The following is a 17,118-nucleotide window of genomic DNA, read 5'->3' as shown; positions in this document are numbered from 1 at the left end:
ACTCATCCAATCTAAGACCTACTTTACCATAAGATAATGTCTTTTGTCTAAAAGCTTCTGAACTCCCAAAGCAATCATCCACTTTCTGATTCTTCCTTTTCTTCCCTTTGGATTCATAGGAGAATGTCCTAGGGATTTTTTACAGACATTGAAGGAAAAAAAGGGCACACAACAGCCCATTAAGCTAATGAACCTTAGCAATATTGGCTGCAAGTGAACAGAAATAATTGCAAAGTTTTCCAGTTAAATTGTCATGCACAACAGTTTGCTTCACGGCTGTTAGGAAACATTTGCAAAAGCATGATGGGACATTGGTTTGTGAATTGCAAAATGCTAGTTCTCTGTGGGATGCATTGCCAGGTGGGTCACGAGAAGGAAAGATCCAGATCTTGGCAAATACAAAGTCCAGTCAGCACAGTACAAAGATAAAATGAAGAGATTACTGTAACTAGAAATGAGGTTGGATTAGGCTGACATACCTCAGCAACTTCAAGGACATTGTCCTTCAATACCTCCACATGGGTCTATGAGCAATTATTTCCACAGGTAGAACTATAAGAAAAGAAGCAAGCTGTTTGTACCTTCCTTCTGTATAAGCAGAATGGAAATGTTGGAAGCCTAGTACGTGACTGACTGTAGATGAAAGTGACACTGTGTCAATTGTGAAGAAAATATTTTTATTCAATAATAGAATAATATAAGGAAGACCAGTGGGACAAAGAAGCAATCAGATGGGATAAAAAGGCCAGTTCATGACAAAAAAGTGTAAGACAGCAAAAAATCTGAAAACCCCACAACTAAGAAAACATAATCCCATTTTTCACTTTATTTCTACAGCAATCTGAATGCCATTGTCCTGGACTTCAAATTTATTATGGCCTTCAACTGTATGAAAGGCTATACTTTCTTGCACTACCTCTGAAATGGCAACACTCTCCTGGTATGAAGGGAATAATTAAATTTATCAAATAAAATATTACCTGAAGTATCTCTTATGAGGAAAAAAGTAGCCTGGGACATGCTATCCCAGAGAAGACCAAAATGTAAGACACATGTTTGAAACAAATCTTTTTAAAATCATAATGGCACAAATAGAAGGCAAAAAAGGTTTTAAGAGGGAAGGGATCCTATCAGAACTACAGGTTCTGGTTTTAGTAAGTCTTGCGTACCATGGTTTTCTTGTTCTAGAAAGAACCAAAGTACACAATGCGTGCCAGCTCTATCAAAAAATCTGTAAGTGAAAATATTTAGAGGTTAAGATGACCTGGAGCAGGGCTCTATGGTGATCATAAGGCTACAAGATAAATGCAAATCTTAGACATGGGATGAAAATGCTAAACAAAAAACTGCATGTGCAGGCAGAAGAAAATAGAACTACCAGAGGATGCTAGATCCTTATTCTCATGGAATTAGGTTTCTATCTATACTATAGCTAACCCAAAGGTACCAGTACAATCAGAGTCTATGCAGATTTGTGCCTGATGAGGCTATATTCTGTATGTTATCATATTCTATAAAATATAAGTTGATCTTTGTGTGCCAAATATATGAAGAGGCCTGTTCTTTCATCTGTGACACGTAAAACAGTTAACTAAAGACCAATAAAATATTATTTTAAACTGCTGTTTATGTAACATACTTAAGTAAAGATAAGCTTTAAGTCCTCACTTATGATCCTGCATCCCGTCAACGACAATGCTGAAAGACTGAGGAATGTAACATAAACAAAATGTGCATTCTCTAAAATGGAGCGCAGATATTTCTGGAACAATTTAGCTATTCACTAGAGTATTTGCTCAACATGCTATATATTTCTTGTCAAACTTTCTCTCATACATTTCAAAAAGCCTTCCTCGTGTACATTTGGAAAAAAAACTCCACTGGTTTATAAAGTATTAACTTTTCACCTGACTTCTTAGATGTTTTCTGTTTTGATGCTTGACTCAATTGTGATTGATTAGATGAAAGCTTCTTATTGCTGCTACTGGAATATGAGGCTGCCTTTGCTTTTCGACTTGTCTCCTGAGGATTTGCATATGCTGGTTCTGACTCCTCTGTCTGTAAGGAAATCTATCAAAACAAAGGCAAAGAGAGCTTTAAACTCGGGGGTGATCCATTAGTTTTATTTCCATTAACATCAGATTATACTTCATTTGTCAAGTTTTGCAAAAAATTATTCTGAAGGTGTTCTCATATCTGTATTTAGACTCTTGTCACTCAAATTACTACTGTTACTCTGCATGAGACTGTGTTAATCCCTGTCACATCCTGTTGTAACTTTAAAACAGATACATTGTGAGAGGAAGTCAAAGCAGATCAGTATTGACCGAGAATCAAGTGCTCTTAGATAGTTTTGAGAAATGGATTTGTAAAGAATTCTCAAAACCTGACTGAAAGCTTACACAGTCTTGTACATCTGTATGCAAACTCTGAGATAAGGGGTGCTGACTTAGAAAGGCCATGGAATAGAGATGACATTGTTGAGAGAGATTGAACTAGAAACAAGTTTCAAATGATGGCCTTGCAAAAAGACCAGATATTTTGGAGAATTAGGACTGTGAAAGATGCATTGTAGCAAGAACATGTGGGGTAAAATAATAGGTGATTGGTGTTAGAAGTATTAGCAGCATTGTGCAGCAAAAGCCAATATGGTGAAAAGCATTTATAAGGTATTGTAACCAGGAAATGGGTTAGTTTCTAACAGAATGGCATAGAGTCTTACATTTCTTGTCTGACCTTTCTACGAGATTGATAATGGAATTAAATCTTTTAAAACTCTTCTCAGTTGCCCTGTCTCTGTAGAGCTAGGATTTTCCACTAAACAGTCTGAGAATGTTGGGCACACACTTTGTCTCCAGAAACCATGGGTGTGAGATAACACAGATCAGTGATCTCCTCCCTTTTACAAAGAAGTTGCTGAGCTTCCACCAGTACTGCCCTTTTACTCTGCAAATGAATTTTCACTGTACCATTGCTGAATTACATTCCTGTCGCAATACCACCTGACAGCTCAGTTTCTCTACAACATTAAGTGGGAGGCAACAATTATGAACAGATACAGCAATAGTCTGGCCCATTTCATTTGGCCCATCATGAGGAAAATATGCTTTCTTTAAAGCTTCTTGGATTGTACAGGGAACTATTCTTGAGGTCCATATGACATGAGATAGTAGTTTCTGAATAGTTTTACTCTTCGTTGTAGCCTCTGCGATAAGAATAGCCTTTTTTAATCTTGTTGTTTTTTTTTTTTAATTTTCTGCCTTCAGAGAAAAGTTTCTGAGAACTTTATTACTGTGTTTTCCACCGAATTTGTTTTTCTGCTTTGTTCATGTTTAGCAAAATTTCCTTTGATGCTCCAGTATTATCATGTTGAGGTACACTTGCATTTGATTCTGTCTCCAAAACAGGCCATATCATTAACTTCATTTTCTGATAAATTCCTTTATTATATACTAAAAGATAACTGTGTTGCTATGAAATTAACTGATTTCCTCTGTGCTGCTTTTTTGAAGTACCAAGAATTTGAGGAACTAAGAAACATGTGTAAAATAATGAAAAACTTCATGGGCAAAATAAAACAATAAATATTACTGAAGTGCTTTAAACTCGTATTTATTTTTGAAAATTGAATGAGTTTGAATTAATGATCTGCCTTTAAAACTGCCTTGCTTTTGTGGTCATAAACAAGAGCTCTAGTTTCATATTTCTGACAGGGCTGTCTGCAATTATTCCAGGAAATTATAAAGAAGGGTAAACAAAACTTCAAAACCTCACAGAATTAACTCATGGTAATCTCAAAACCCATCTGGTCTAAAGGTCAGTGACTATCTAGCATTATCCTTCTGATTACTTTATACTGGAGAGAGAACCAGAGCACACATTGCAACATCTGACACAACTACTGAAATTATCAGTTACAAATCTATAGTAATAGGTTTACATAATTAAATGTCTACAGCACCAACTTTATCAATCATTCAATGTTTTAAAGCATAATCTAAGACTATACACCATGGATGCTGTTACACCGTAACATTTCAAAAGATGCATAGACTGTACAACTGTGAGTAACAAGGACAGTTATCATCACCACATAAAACTTCAAAAGCTCCAAAAGATGTCTCTATGCACACTACATCCTACATTTCAGATATTATGTTATCATTGTTGAAAGGAAGAAAACAGAGAGAGAAAATGCAGCTCTTAATGCTAAAAGCTGTTGCACTATATGCAAGCACCGACCCAAGTGACTGATCACAGTCTTGTCTTCGCATGAAGCACCAGCTCCCTCATCCTGCTGAGACCTCACAGCATAACTGTGCAACCCCTACACAAGACAGTGTATTCCCAACCCTTTTCTCTCAAAACCCAGCACAACTTACTCTACACGGAGGCAAGACATAATTATCCTACTGCTACAAGCCAGGCAAAAAATGGCAGTTTCAGTAAGGTTTCTGCAAGTACAAACAGTACCACACTTCCTGAATGTGGCACTGATGTACCACACTTCCTGAATTAGCTATGCAACACTTGAAAAAACAGCAAGAACCACCGTCCATGAGACACCTGCCTCTGTTTTGCATCATTATGAGGCTGTACCTTACTCCAAGTACTAGTGAGGATGAACTGTCACTCTCAGTGATATGTCCACTCCCTGCTGGACATATCTAAGACATTGTGTGCTGGAATTTAAACACACTTCAGAAACAGTCATCTGCTTTAGTTTACCGAAGACGGTCAGCAAACTTCTAACAATTTATGATCAAATCAGATTTCTTTGTAAAGATATACCTGGCGCTGGTTTGTATCTTCTACACACTGAGTAGAATTTAACATATTCTTTGAATCATCTCCACCTGAAATGAAAATGAAAGACAGAAAGAAACCAGAACTGAAGAGATCATAATTTACTTTACATATACACTGTCTTATGTCTACAGCATTGCACATAACACTACTTACAATATTTAGCTTTCAAGAAAAAATATCAAGCCCATAAGGGTTTTATTGGAATCTAAAACACATCAAGATATAAAATATTTATCAAATTTTGGAGTCTAATCTTTGTTGCAAATAGCATCTTGTTCAAATAATGTTTCAAATTTTCTTGATGGTTAGCGTCCTGAGCAATTCTTTTTGAAACTTAGCATAACCCCTGGCTCCTCTCTGTAAGACTTCAAGTGTGCTTCAAGAGACCCAAAGAATCTCAGAGCAGAAGGCTGAGAGCCCTCACTAGCACCCCATCTATCTAATCTTCATGTCACCTGACAGCTTCTCAGGGGCAAGCCTGATATTATCTCTCTTCAAGTCTAGTTTTGAGTTCTATCAATGAGCCCTGCTAACTTTTGAGCAAAGACCTTCTTCCTTCCCTGAGATAGGTAAATGCCATCCGACACCAGAAGGCCTGGGGATATCCAGACCGTCCCTTTACTGAAAAACCCAGAATTGTGGCAGTGACATTAGCTACAGAGTCACGCATTAACAGATGGGGTTTGTCTGCTTCCAATGTCCCTGCTCACAACTGAAAGAAGAGAGGAAAAAATTGCCTGTCTGAAGTCTCTTGATTATCCCTGGACTACATGTTAAAGCTTTATTGCCATCCATGTGGAAAAGCAGTAATGGATAATAGTCTGAGGGATTGGGACTCCTTTTGACTTACACATATTACAGCCCACACAGTCCCATGGGAGTCCATGGTCTTAATCCTAGCTGTAATCAAGGCTTACCTTGTACCTGATTCTGATCAAACAGCCTCCTCCAAAATTTCTTCACAATTTCACAAGTTCCCAAGAATGTACAAGACCCAACTTCCTCCTTAGCCAATCACTAGCTGTAACCCAACTTTTTCCTTACAACTTCACTAGCTGTTACATACAGTAATATTTTCCTGTGCCCAGCCCTATCAGTAATTAAGGCTTAGCAACCCCTAAGTTCTAGATCTAATAGTAGTTTCCCATTTTTTCTCTTATGGATCCTTCAAAATTCAGACTTCATGCATTTTAAAACCTAATTTTATCTCTATCTCTAAACCATATCTCATCCATCAGCAAGTCAAGCAATGCTGCATCTTCCATATAGATAGATAACTATTGTGTTCCACATCCTCATTTCAACTTTAAAGCTAACTCCAGCCCAAGAAAGAGCTGGACACTTATACTTTGTGAATATACAGCAACTGTGGAGGGTAAGGAGTGCTCACTGTTAACGCAAGGCATCAGACAATGAAGGCCACTGAGGTACCAGCAGTAATTAAGGAAATATAATCCAACAGATGTTCTAAATTTCTCCATTTAGCAGTGATGCTATGTCAGAGTAATTCTTTCCTACCTGCTACTGAGTATCTTCTGGATTTTGCCACATAACGTTCAAGAAGTTTCATCATAGATGGGTTAGAAGCTTCCTCTAATGCACACTTTCCCATCTGATTCTTTAATAAGGGATCAGCTCCATACCAAAGTAATAAGTTTGCCACCTAGAAAAATCAGTTCTTCAGATAATTTTTTTTCTGATAGTATTTTTCAGAATCCTTATACAGGCTTCTCTCTCTCATATTTGACAACACAAGCAACTAAAATCAAATCTCTCTTTATTTTAGTTCATACACATCAAGCATTCCCCTAGATACATCATTATCCTATAGTTCTATTATTTCTATTAATTGTTCCAGTTATTTTTACAATTGTTCCATTGTACCTGATGCTATTGAAACAAAGTCTCTCAAAATACAGGGAAGGATTCATCCTCCCATAGCTCTTAATTGGCAGAAAATAACAGGTGATTTTAGGGTTTGAGTCAGCTGATCCATCTACGGTATCTACTTTAGGAGAAAATAAACTGTGCTCTAGATGTGTCTATTGTGACTCCTGTGATTGCAAGGGAAGTTTTGACAGCTATTTCTGCTCAAACGAAACACATTGAGATGGTCTTGCTAACAACATTATGATTTTTGTACAAATATAAAGCCTGAATCTATTGTTACTCAAGAAATTACCACTAGCAAAATCTTCCATCAACCTTTGCAAAATACTTTTTTAAGACATGGGAAATTTACAGTCTGATTATTTCGCTTCTATGGGTAACTGCAATCTTATTTCAGCATTAATGTAATTTTACTTGTACCTCTATTTCTTGAGCATCGCTTATCATTTCAGACTGAATTTGACTCACATCCCTCACCTCCCTGTTCAAGTCCCTCATTACTTCTAACCAGACTGCTAATGAGAAAATTGTTAATGAAGTTTTCCTAACTCATACATTCTCCTAACAAGAGAGAAAAATAAAAAGGGTTCAGCTGGCAGCAAAAGCCCTTTTTGGTTTCACAAGTTGTCCCAAGTCTTTACATTTTTTCAATCAGTAGCACTGAGAACTCTTCTTCCATAACAGGATCATTGAGAGCATCACCACATGGGTGCTCTCCCCTTTAAATGGACCACTAGAAAATCTTTTCTATGCTTACCATTTTTTCTGAAATAAATTGATTTTGCATATCGCAAGTACAGAAAATTATAAAGTAGTCAAAAGTTATGTTTCCAATCCACAATAATAAGTTCACACAGAGAAGGTAGCTTTGAAAAACACAGTTACAAATACCATGTTACTGAAAGTCATATTACTGAATCACTATCACTATTTTGTTGCTAGTTAAAAAACAACAAAATAGACTGTGACAGACCACTACAATAAGACAATTTTACTGCTACTGAGTAGACAGAGCACCACCATGTAGTACCATTCCTTCTAGATATACAGCTTGCATTACTTCAACTCAGCTCTGGGCTGAATGATCTTGGTGTGCCTCAAGTGACACAGTTGAGATCAGTGTTCTTCCAATATCACTCAAGTTGCTGGCCCGTAAGTATTACCTGCAGAGATGCAGAGCCCTTCATCCACAACCATGGGTATCTTAGGTTACAGTCACAAAACTCAGAAATATTTCATGAACCTGGAACAGTCTGTCATGCACAAGCTGCAATTTATTCTTGGGGCTCTCAAGTCTCAGAAAAAATTATTAACCAGAAGTCCACCTTTCCCCTTTGCTCCAGACAGACTTTTCCAGGAGAAACAAAGTAAGTCTCATCTCAGTTGTGAAAAAGACCAAATGTTCAGGAACAACACTTATTAGACACTCCCCAAAAAACCCTTTAAAATCTGGAAATCAGGAAGAATTAGGCAGCATATAGCATATAGGTCTATAGAAAAAAACTGCCAGCAGATAAAAGGGACACACAGAACTCCTACACAAATTTGGGCTACCCTAGGAACATGCACAGTGAGGTGGAGGTGACCACCACCAGACTGAAAGAGAATCTGCAATTCAGACACAGGCTTATGAAAACATTGCATTTGGCAAGAAATTTTACCATTAAATCAAACTGATTATTCAGTTTAAGACCCTACAAAATATAAGACTGACTTCATAATCCTCCATGTTCTGTGTTAACACATGGGTGTGCATGACTGTGATGACCTGCCATATATCCATGACATCTATCCTAAATCATGAAAAAAATGTCATTAATAGTCCAGAAGACTGCTCAAATCAGAAGTTACTCTGCAGGGTGACTTACAAAATCAGTGAATGAAGTAGTATTAAGCAGTAGCAATCTACTCCTCAGTAGTACAACCATTGTATGAAACAGTTAGAAAAAATTTCTCCTTTTGGACAAATCTTGTTAAGCATGGAGCAGTTTGACTAGAAACCAGGCAGAGAGGACTTGAAAGCTCCTGAATTTACCTATAATCTAAAAAGACCAGCCCTGTACAAAAACATGTGACCTTCTGGACTCAACAACAATAACTTCTCTTCCTAAATCACACTTTGTGTTCAATTCAGATATACCTCATAATGGCCTTCCTTAACTGCATCTTGCAAGGGTGTTATTTGTTCCTTTTGTGTAGCATTAACATCAGCTCCTGCTTTCAAAAGCAGATTTGCTATCCCATAAAAGCCTTCCACACTTGCTATATGTAGCGCAGTCAAGCCTACAAAAAAAACATGTATATCACATTCAGTTGAAAAAAATTATAGAAATTTATGTCACTTTTAGATGAAGTGACTGATGAAGACTTCACAGAGTATATTGAAATGGTAAAAACTGGTGCATTCCAGTAAGATGTATGAAGAAATGTTTATGAGAACGTCACAAGGGTTGGGAGATCTCATGTTTTTGGCAAAATTTGTAGCTACTGAGGAAGTAGATGCTGTGGTAACAACATTAGGTTTAGATTTGATAGTTCTGTTATGAAAGGACAGAATAGAAATTATTAATCCCATATTTTAGTAACTTCTTCTGGAATAAAATATATATGCTATTTTAAGGACAAAGTAATTTTTCACTGCACTCTTTTATTTACATGGCTATGCTGAAAAGGGTAAGTAAGAAACAAGTGACAAAATAAAGACATTAAGTATTTACTAGCAAACAAAAATGTTTGTAAGGCCATCCAAGAATTGTTCGAGTGTTCAAATAAATGAAAAGTCCCTAGTAAAATTGCATATTCATGCCCAGGTATATGGAAAAAACCCAAGATATCACATGAATTCTACTCTATGAAGGAGCTGTTTAGGAAAAATATGGAATGCAAGTCTTTGAACTGGATTTAGCATAACCATGCATCAGGTCCTTAAACAAGCAGGGTGAAAGACATAAGGGAAACACACAGAGGATTTTCCACTTCCTAACTTCCAGCTCTGAAACTAACATGGCCTCCAGAAGATCACTTTGATGGAGAGTCTTGATCTTCAACAATTTTCCATTATTACAAGTTTGTTTAGGGCCTAATTCACATACTAAATAAGTGTATTAATAAAGAGCTTAATAAGATTGTTTTAGTCCCATTAAGCAAAATTATCTTAATTTCACTAGAGGGAAACTCTCGAGGCTCTTTTACACACAACCCAACCCTGAATATTGTATATTCCTAGTAACTGGGTTTGTTATATTAAAGAGATAATAAAAATTTGCATTTAGGGGAATGTACTAATTTCACTCTCAATAAAAAGTATACTCTACCTGATCTAGTAATAAGACCTGTAAAAACTGAAATTGCCACACATTCAATAAATAATCCCTAAAGATCAGCAACATGAGTCTGCAAGGACACTGTGCATACTCCAAATCAAGAAGAAACACAAGTTTTTGTGTAACTGCTTCTCAGATCCCTCAGGACACTGTGAGTCAAGACTCAAACTTAGAGTACAAGACAGTATCTTTAATATGCTGGCCATATCCTATATGCTGATGTCCAGGAAATAAAAAGGAGGAAAAAAACCCCAAAACACAACAAATAACAGGAGATCCCAAAAACTCAGTAAGGTACTGAAGCAGAGTACCATAGCATAGGAATAAGGAAAAAATACTAGGCTAAGATATGGATAATCATTGGGGGGAAGCTTTAAGAAGGAGACACAGAGGCAGAACAATGACCCAAAGAAACCAAGACGAAAGTGCGTGCCAAAATGACCCAAGTCTGTTAAGTCTTTCTGATTACACTTGTGTCACTGAAAATAAAAGAAGCAAAAGAAGCAGGGCTAGGTCAACCTCTTATCTTTTCAAGGAATACAACTAAAAGATATCTTGTGCAGCTCTGCTCCTTTTGCACCAAAAGAACCAGCAGCCATAATCTGGGGGATGAAAAGATGGTGGCCTAGCAAAATACACAAAGGCAGAAAAAGCAAGCAGCTGTGACCCCAAAATCTAGAACCATTGCATTTTAGTACACTTGCCTACTGTGGCTGCAGCTGAACCCACACTATCAGCACTTCTCAGCTGTCAACACAAGGTTTGAACCCTACCAACAAAATATTTTCTCCTCTGCCTCCAGCACACGTTAGTACATATTACAAGTCACTCTGTTAGCTCAAATGTCTCTGCTATAGAAGTCTGAGATTTGCTGCTGAACCAATCTATCTCTCAATATATTCCAGAAGACAGAGAATTTCAACCTTAATTCTGGTCCATTATATGCCTGCATTATGCAATAGTCTATAACTGCAGAATGTGATTTTTTTCTTTCCCACAGGACAGTTGTGAAATCCTAGCTGCTAGCGCAATATGGAAAGACTGTAAGAATGAAGTTTTCTAGCAGAAGAGCCAGCTGTCTGAAACAATTTTTTTTCGTTGTTGTTATGGAAATTTTTCAGAGACTAATGGATGAGACAGAGAAATGCAGATTAGGAAGAGTCCTATATTTGAAACAACCAAGTAATAATTAAGGCATAGTGAAGTCTTTGACACAGAGTAACACCCACAAAACTGGATAAGACCAATTGCTTTAATCAAAACATTAACAGATGGTTGCTCTTTATCAAGATTTTTTCCCTGCCCAAGACAAAGAAAAAATGGAAAACACCAAGTAATCACAACTTTAAAAATTCAAAGCTGTGCTCAACTTCTCTCAAGATGTAAAGGGTGAAATCAAAGTTCCTGGAAAAATTAACAGGAAAAATTATATCCTGAAATCTCAAGTTGGCCCCTGAAATGGACAAAAAATACCCCCAACTTTAGGACCTGTGAAAGTGATTATTTAGTGAACTGTATTTAATGACTGTTTTGTGATAAGCATGCATGGAAACATTGAACTAAGGCACGTAAACCTAATTGCATCACTTTGTAACTTTTTCAAGTGCTTAACTTCTCCCTCAAAGTTTTCTCTTCTTGTATACTTTTATAACTAGATCTACATGTTTTCCCATTAACAAGTACTAAGTTAAACCAATAAAAATTTAAAAATCAGATGATCAGTTACAAATTTACAGTCTTGTCCACTGCACAAACTCATAATATATGCTTTTATTAGTTATAGGCAGGTATTTGTACTGAAAATAGTATTTTAGTACAATTGCAACTTACCAGCATAATCCTGAGCATTTACATTTCCACCGGCTTTTATTATCTTACGTACAAGGTTTATGTCTTGGTGAGTAACAGCTCTATGTAGTAAATTCTCACCATACACATTCCTCCTGTGGATTGTGGAAAGTGATAGGGGGCGAGCTGGATTTATGGAATTCCTAACAAAGGCTTCTCGTTCTGAAAAATAATGTAAAAGATCTGTTGCACAGAGAAGTATCTTTTCTCTCTTATCTTGGCTTCACTTTATATCAAAGTTAGTAAATAAGCTTCCTGAAGAAACAATTGTTCAATCAATCTAGTAAAAAGGAAAATCTCAAAAAAAATCACAAATGGAATAATAAGGCCATTTAATAAAAGATGTCATAGTGAATTTCATAAGAAAACTCCAACTGAAATTAAACACACAGAAATAAGAGCATGTAGAAATGTTTTAACTTCAGACCTTTTCTAATGACATTTTTGCAAGGTGCATTGCTTCCCAATGGATAATAAAATCACTATTTTGCATTCAAATAATAATAAGGTGACCATCTCAATAACTAGTAAGTTATTAAATAATTTAACTTTTCTTGAAAGTAAAATTTATGCACCATTCTTTTTTACTCTTCTATCTTTTAAAGTCTCTGCTTCATGAGAAAGTATTTACACTAGGATTGATATTAGCTCCCTCAGGTTATCTTTTCTCATTACTTTACAACCAGCTCAGTCATTTCTGCAATGAATGAAAGGCGAATATGAGGTCTAAATGTAAAAAGTAAAATTTAGAAGAGACTGCTTTTAATGTTTAGTTTAGTATTTAACAAAACAAACACTATCTCCCATTATGAAGTCATCACACTTTTCAGCTTGGCTTAAATTATTTCCAATACACAGATGAGCTGCTCTGTACTTCACCAGTACTGCTATTCCAACATCCCTTAAAACTGTAGGGAAGAGTATCCTGGCTACTGCCTCTAATGAAAAACAAGGAGGAAAGAAAGAAGGGAAGAAAGACCAGGAGAATCATTTGAAGAAAAACATAGTGCAGGCCTAGGCCATTAATTCATCTACTTATAAAAACTCCTAGGACTATACACATTGCTCCTCTCCACAAACTGTATCAGGTGTGCCTCACAGGACCTAAAACTCCACCCAGGTGCCAGTGATGCCTTAAAGAACCTAGAAATGAAAAAAACACACTTTCAAGGCAATATTAGTTTGGGCAATAATATAAAGGCTGGTCTTTATTGGAGGCCTCCAGGGGCAGATATGGAAAATCCACATTCCCATATGGGGTGAATACAGTTTTATAAGTTTAGTAAATTAACATAACTGACAAAAATCCTCAATTAGAGACGTAAGATGTGAGGTAATTCCTGCCCAGTTCAACCCTTTTCTGAATCCTCCCATCTCAGATAGGAACGAAATTTTGTTTACAAAATGTGTCTCAAAGAGCTGGTTTCAACCTTGTCTCCCAGGAAAAACCAAGGTAGGACAGGGGCCTTAGACCCTCAGCCTGGAACCTTTGGAATGTATTTTGTCTCTCTGCCTACCATGGTAGGGAAAAGGTAGGGGAAAATAGTAGGACTACCTATGAATACAATAATGGGCTACAATGCTACATATATATGTGTAAAGAATATAGAGAATGCATAAAAGCAAAAAAGGCAAAAATCAATTTGGTATCACCAGAAATAGACATTAAAACCCATAGTTCTTCTAGAGATGTAACTCACATAGCCTGATGTTTTGTGCACTGTGATACACTGTGAGCTTGGACTAATTCCAAACATTCTTAAATTCCTGATTCTGAGTAGATTTTTAGAATCTAATAGATAGGGGTTTCCCTCAGCTGAGAACACTCTCTGCTGTCCAGCCTTGTAAGACGTCAATTGTTTAAGACAAGCAGTCACTAGTCAAAGCTGGTCTAAACCAGCCAAGCAGTTCAGGAGGGATTAAACTGCACAGACATAAACAGAATCATGTGCAGTTTTATGTTACACTTTACCTCATTAAAATCTTCCTTGAAGGGATCTATATCCCACTACTTCCACTTGCCTTCCCTAGAGCTTTCCATGCACCTGACCTTGTGCAAAACAAGTGACACATGCAGACCCAAACCAAAACTTATTATGCGGCAGTTTTTAGAGTGAATTGCCAAACTAAGATAACTCATGGGCTCTTAAAAAGTCTGATGTGAAAGGGAGGTAAGCTTGCTAAATTGGTTTACCATGAAGCTACCTCTATAGACAGTGCAAGTCTTTCTACAGAAACTATGCTAAAGAATCAGTACCTTGTTTATTAGTGGAAAATAGCAAGTTGATTTGAAATAGATGAGCAGTTAGTCATTCAACTTTAAACCTCATCAAAATGGTGCTTCCACTGTGAATAATTAAAATCCTGCATCAGAGAATTAAATCCTGTTTACTGGAAGTGGACTTCATGTTTTTTAAGATCTGTAACATAGCTGTTGCAATTCAAATACTTACAAATTTTGTAAGATGTTTAAATGATTGTAAGAAAATGAGAAAACCCAGTTTGAGTGGACTTAAAACAAAACAAAATAAAAAATCAAAAAATCCAACAGGTAAGACCTAATCTTAAAGGTGCTGGAGTGAAGACTTGAGTGAAGAAATTCTTTATTCTCCCACAAAATTCCTCTGCAAGGCCAAGAACTTCTCTGCATGTACCTTCAAAGGATGAAAAACAGCAATCTGTGTCTCTAACAAAGAATATTTCAAATAAAAATACTTCAAAAGAGAAAAGAGAGTGCTCTGTGGTAGTAAAGGCCCTCTAATCCTGTAGACAGGGTAACAACAGCAAGCATTCAAAATAGAATAAACCATTTTGTATAGGTAAATTCTTGAGGATGGCACTGCTCTGACTATGATTTTGCACACAACACTACATGGCAGAAAGAAAAACAAATGGAGCTCAGGATCTACATTTTCACTCTGCACAAAAACAATTCTCTTCTCCTTTTCAGTACACACTGTATTTTTTCATATAAAACACTAATAAAAATTTCATTCTGAAAAACATCTCATGATTCTTATGCAAACAAGTTAATCTGTTAGGTTGCTAATATAAGGATTTACAGAAGAAGGGAAATTATCTATAACTTTAATTATTAAAATGAATGTTTATAACATATTTTTAAAATAAAACCATGCCACAATATATTGGAAAAATTATGAATTATATTTAATTCAGTATAGTTGTTCAAATAATAATCTGTATTATAAAATCATAGAGTATCTTACTCTGTTTGTTGTCAATTCTCTTGCTCCTTCTCCTTTGATTAGCTTCTGCATACTCGTTCAGAATTATTTCTTGCCATATGATGGCTTCTAGATCCTGTTTGTCTTCAGAAGGAGATTTCTGAATTTTACTGACAAGACAAAAATATTCTTTATATAAATCAATGTCTATAGTAGAGCTAAGAATATGAATACATTTGATTTCAAAAGGAACTCTGTAATAGCAGGCTAACTTAGGTAGTATTGAATAAGGAGTAAATCAGGAGAGAAACTAACTCCCAGATCTTTAAATAAAGAGTAAAAATCTTTCTCTTTGATCATTTACAGTCATTCAAATGACAAATGAGTACTCCACATGCATTGTATCTATTACATTAATATACATAAAATAATTTAAGAATTATTATGCATAAATTTCTCATACCTAAAATGCTTAGCTTCATTTCTTTTTATACTGCCACTGTGAGCCATTCTTGCTGTTTCTTCCAGAATTTGGTGATGAGAGGAAACAATCTCTGTACTTTCCTGAGGAGGTCTCACTTACCTTGATGCTGTTTGGGCTGTTTCTGCATATGCTGCAGGCTTCACTGAATATGAACGTCCCTCACCAGTTTGTTTTTCACTAAAGGTGGCATCCAAGCAATCTGACATTACTTCTTCCTCTCTCTGCTGACCACTCACAGGCTGTGACAAAAAAAGAAATATTAGAAGCAACTGGTAGACATGAAGTTAAAACAAAGGCCATATATAAAAGAGCTCCAAGCACACTCTTTTTTAAACTGTACGCCCACAGAGAATTGAGGGATTGCTTCAGTGAATAACTGGAATTCTACAGGTATGAAAGACAGAGGCTGCCACAGGAGAGGGAATGCTGAAGTAGTATGCCATGCAATGTGGTCCTGGCAGAATTTACCAAAAGAATTAGGCTACTCAGAGTCACAACTTCAAATATAAATCTAGGGTGGGTGACAGCAAACAAAAATTGTTCTATCTGAAAGTTATTTGATTGGACATCTGAAATGACAACAGATTAATTTCAGTTTCCTATGGACATGAGCTCCCATCCTAAAAAATAAGATGATGCTTGAGATGTCTTAAGATAGCCCATACTATCTCACTGCTGCAGAAGCCTAAAAAATTTACACAAAGTGAGATCCCTGTTTCACCTGAAGTTCAGTAACTCCCAGCTGAGCAGCTATTTCTAAAGATATACCATCCCCGAGCTACAGCCACTACAGCTGAGATTCACTTATCTTCAACCTTCTAAAAGCCAGGCATGTAGATGACACTAGGCACCCTCATTACCCCACCACTTGTAAAGAGGAAGAGCTACGCCGAGAGAGAGATTCACCTCATCTGAAGTTGTGCAAAGGGGAATCTAAATGATTCATATATACCAGAGACTTAACTCTAATCCCACGCTAAAGACAGGTCACTGCATGGCAGTTAATTGGAGTTGCTTGAGTTCATTCACTGTTTTAGCTATATGACTGGGACATGCTGCCATGAATCACTCAAGCTCCTGAAACCTGGGTTTAATTAGTTTATTACATACTTGAGTAATGCTGAAAGCTTTCGGGACACACCCTCAGCACACACGCATAGAAATTCTTTCACAATGATGTGGGAGAACTGGTTAGTCTTTTTTTGCGATACAAACAAAATGGAGAATACACTGATTTATTTTTTTTGTCATATTTAGCAGAGACGTTACTAAAGAGGGGAACTGCCTTCAGAGAAGTGGTGCCTCTGAGTCAAGAGATAATGCAAGTTAACATGGGATGTGGGGTCGTTTAGCCTGAGGAAAAGGATTCTTATCAGTACCTTTAATGCTCTCTACAACTACCTGAAAAGAGTTTGTAGTGAGGTGAGGGCTGGTCTCTTCTTCCTGGTAAAAAGCAATAGGACAAGGGGAAGTGGCCTGTACTTGTGCCAAAGAAGGCTTAGATTGAATATGAAGAAAACTTTTTTCACTGGAAGTGTGGCTAGGCACTGGAATAGGCTGACTAGGAAAGTGGTGGAAT

At 36.7% G+C, this 17,118-nt stretch overlaps 1 protein-coding gene across 1 annotated transcript in view; it reads right to left on the bottom strand.

Moving 5' to 3' along the window:
* The window catches only part of ANKRD31 (ankyrin repeat domain 31), a 64,478-nt gene that overhangs the window by 33,188 nt on the left and 14,172 nt on the right, over positions 1-17,118 (bottom strand). The window contains exons 7-9 of the mRNA XM_054518015.1: positions 15,639-15,778; positions 15,098-15,225; positions 11,853-12,032 (exon numbers count right to left, since the gene is read on the bottom strand). Of these exons, the coding sequence (XP_054373990.1) occupies positions 11,853-12,032; positions 15,098-15,225; positions 15,639-15,778 (448 nt within the window). The remainder of the gene's footprint in view (positions 1-11,852; positions 12,033-15,097; positions 15,226-15,638; positions 15,779-17,118) is intronic.

The sequence above is a fragment of the Molothrus ater genome, chromosome Z, assembly GCF_012460135.2.
Source record: "Molothrus ater isolate BHLD 08-10-18 breed brown headed cowbird chromosome Z, BPBGC_Mater_1.1, whole genome shotgun sequence".
Lineage (NCBI taxonomy): Eukaryota > Metazoa > Chordata > Aves > Passeriformes > Icteridae > Molothrus > Molothrus ater.
Note: the sequence above shows the minus strand (reverse complement) of the source record. Positions and strands in the feature narration are given on the sequence as shown.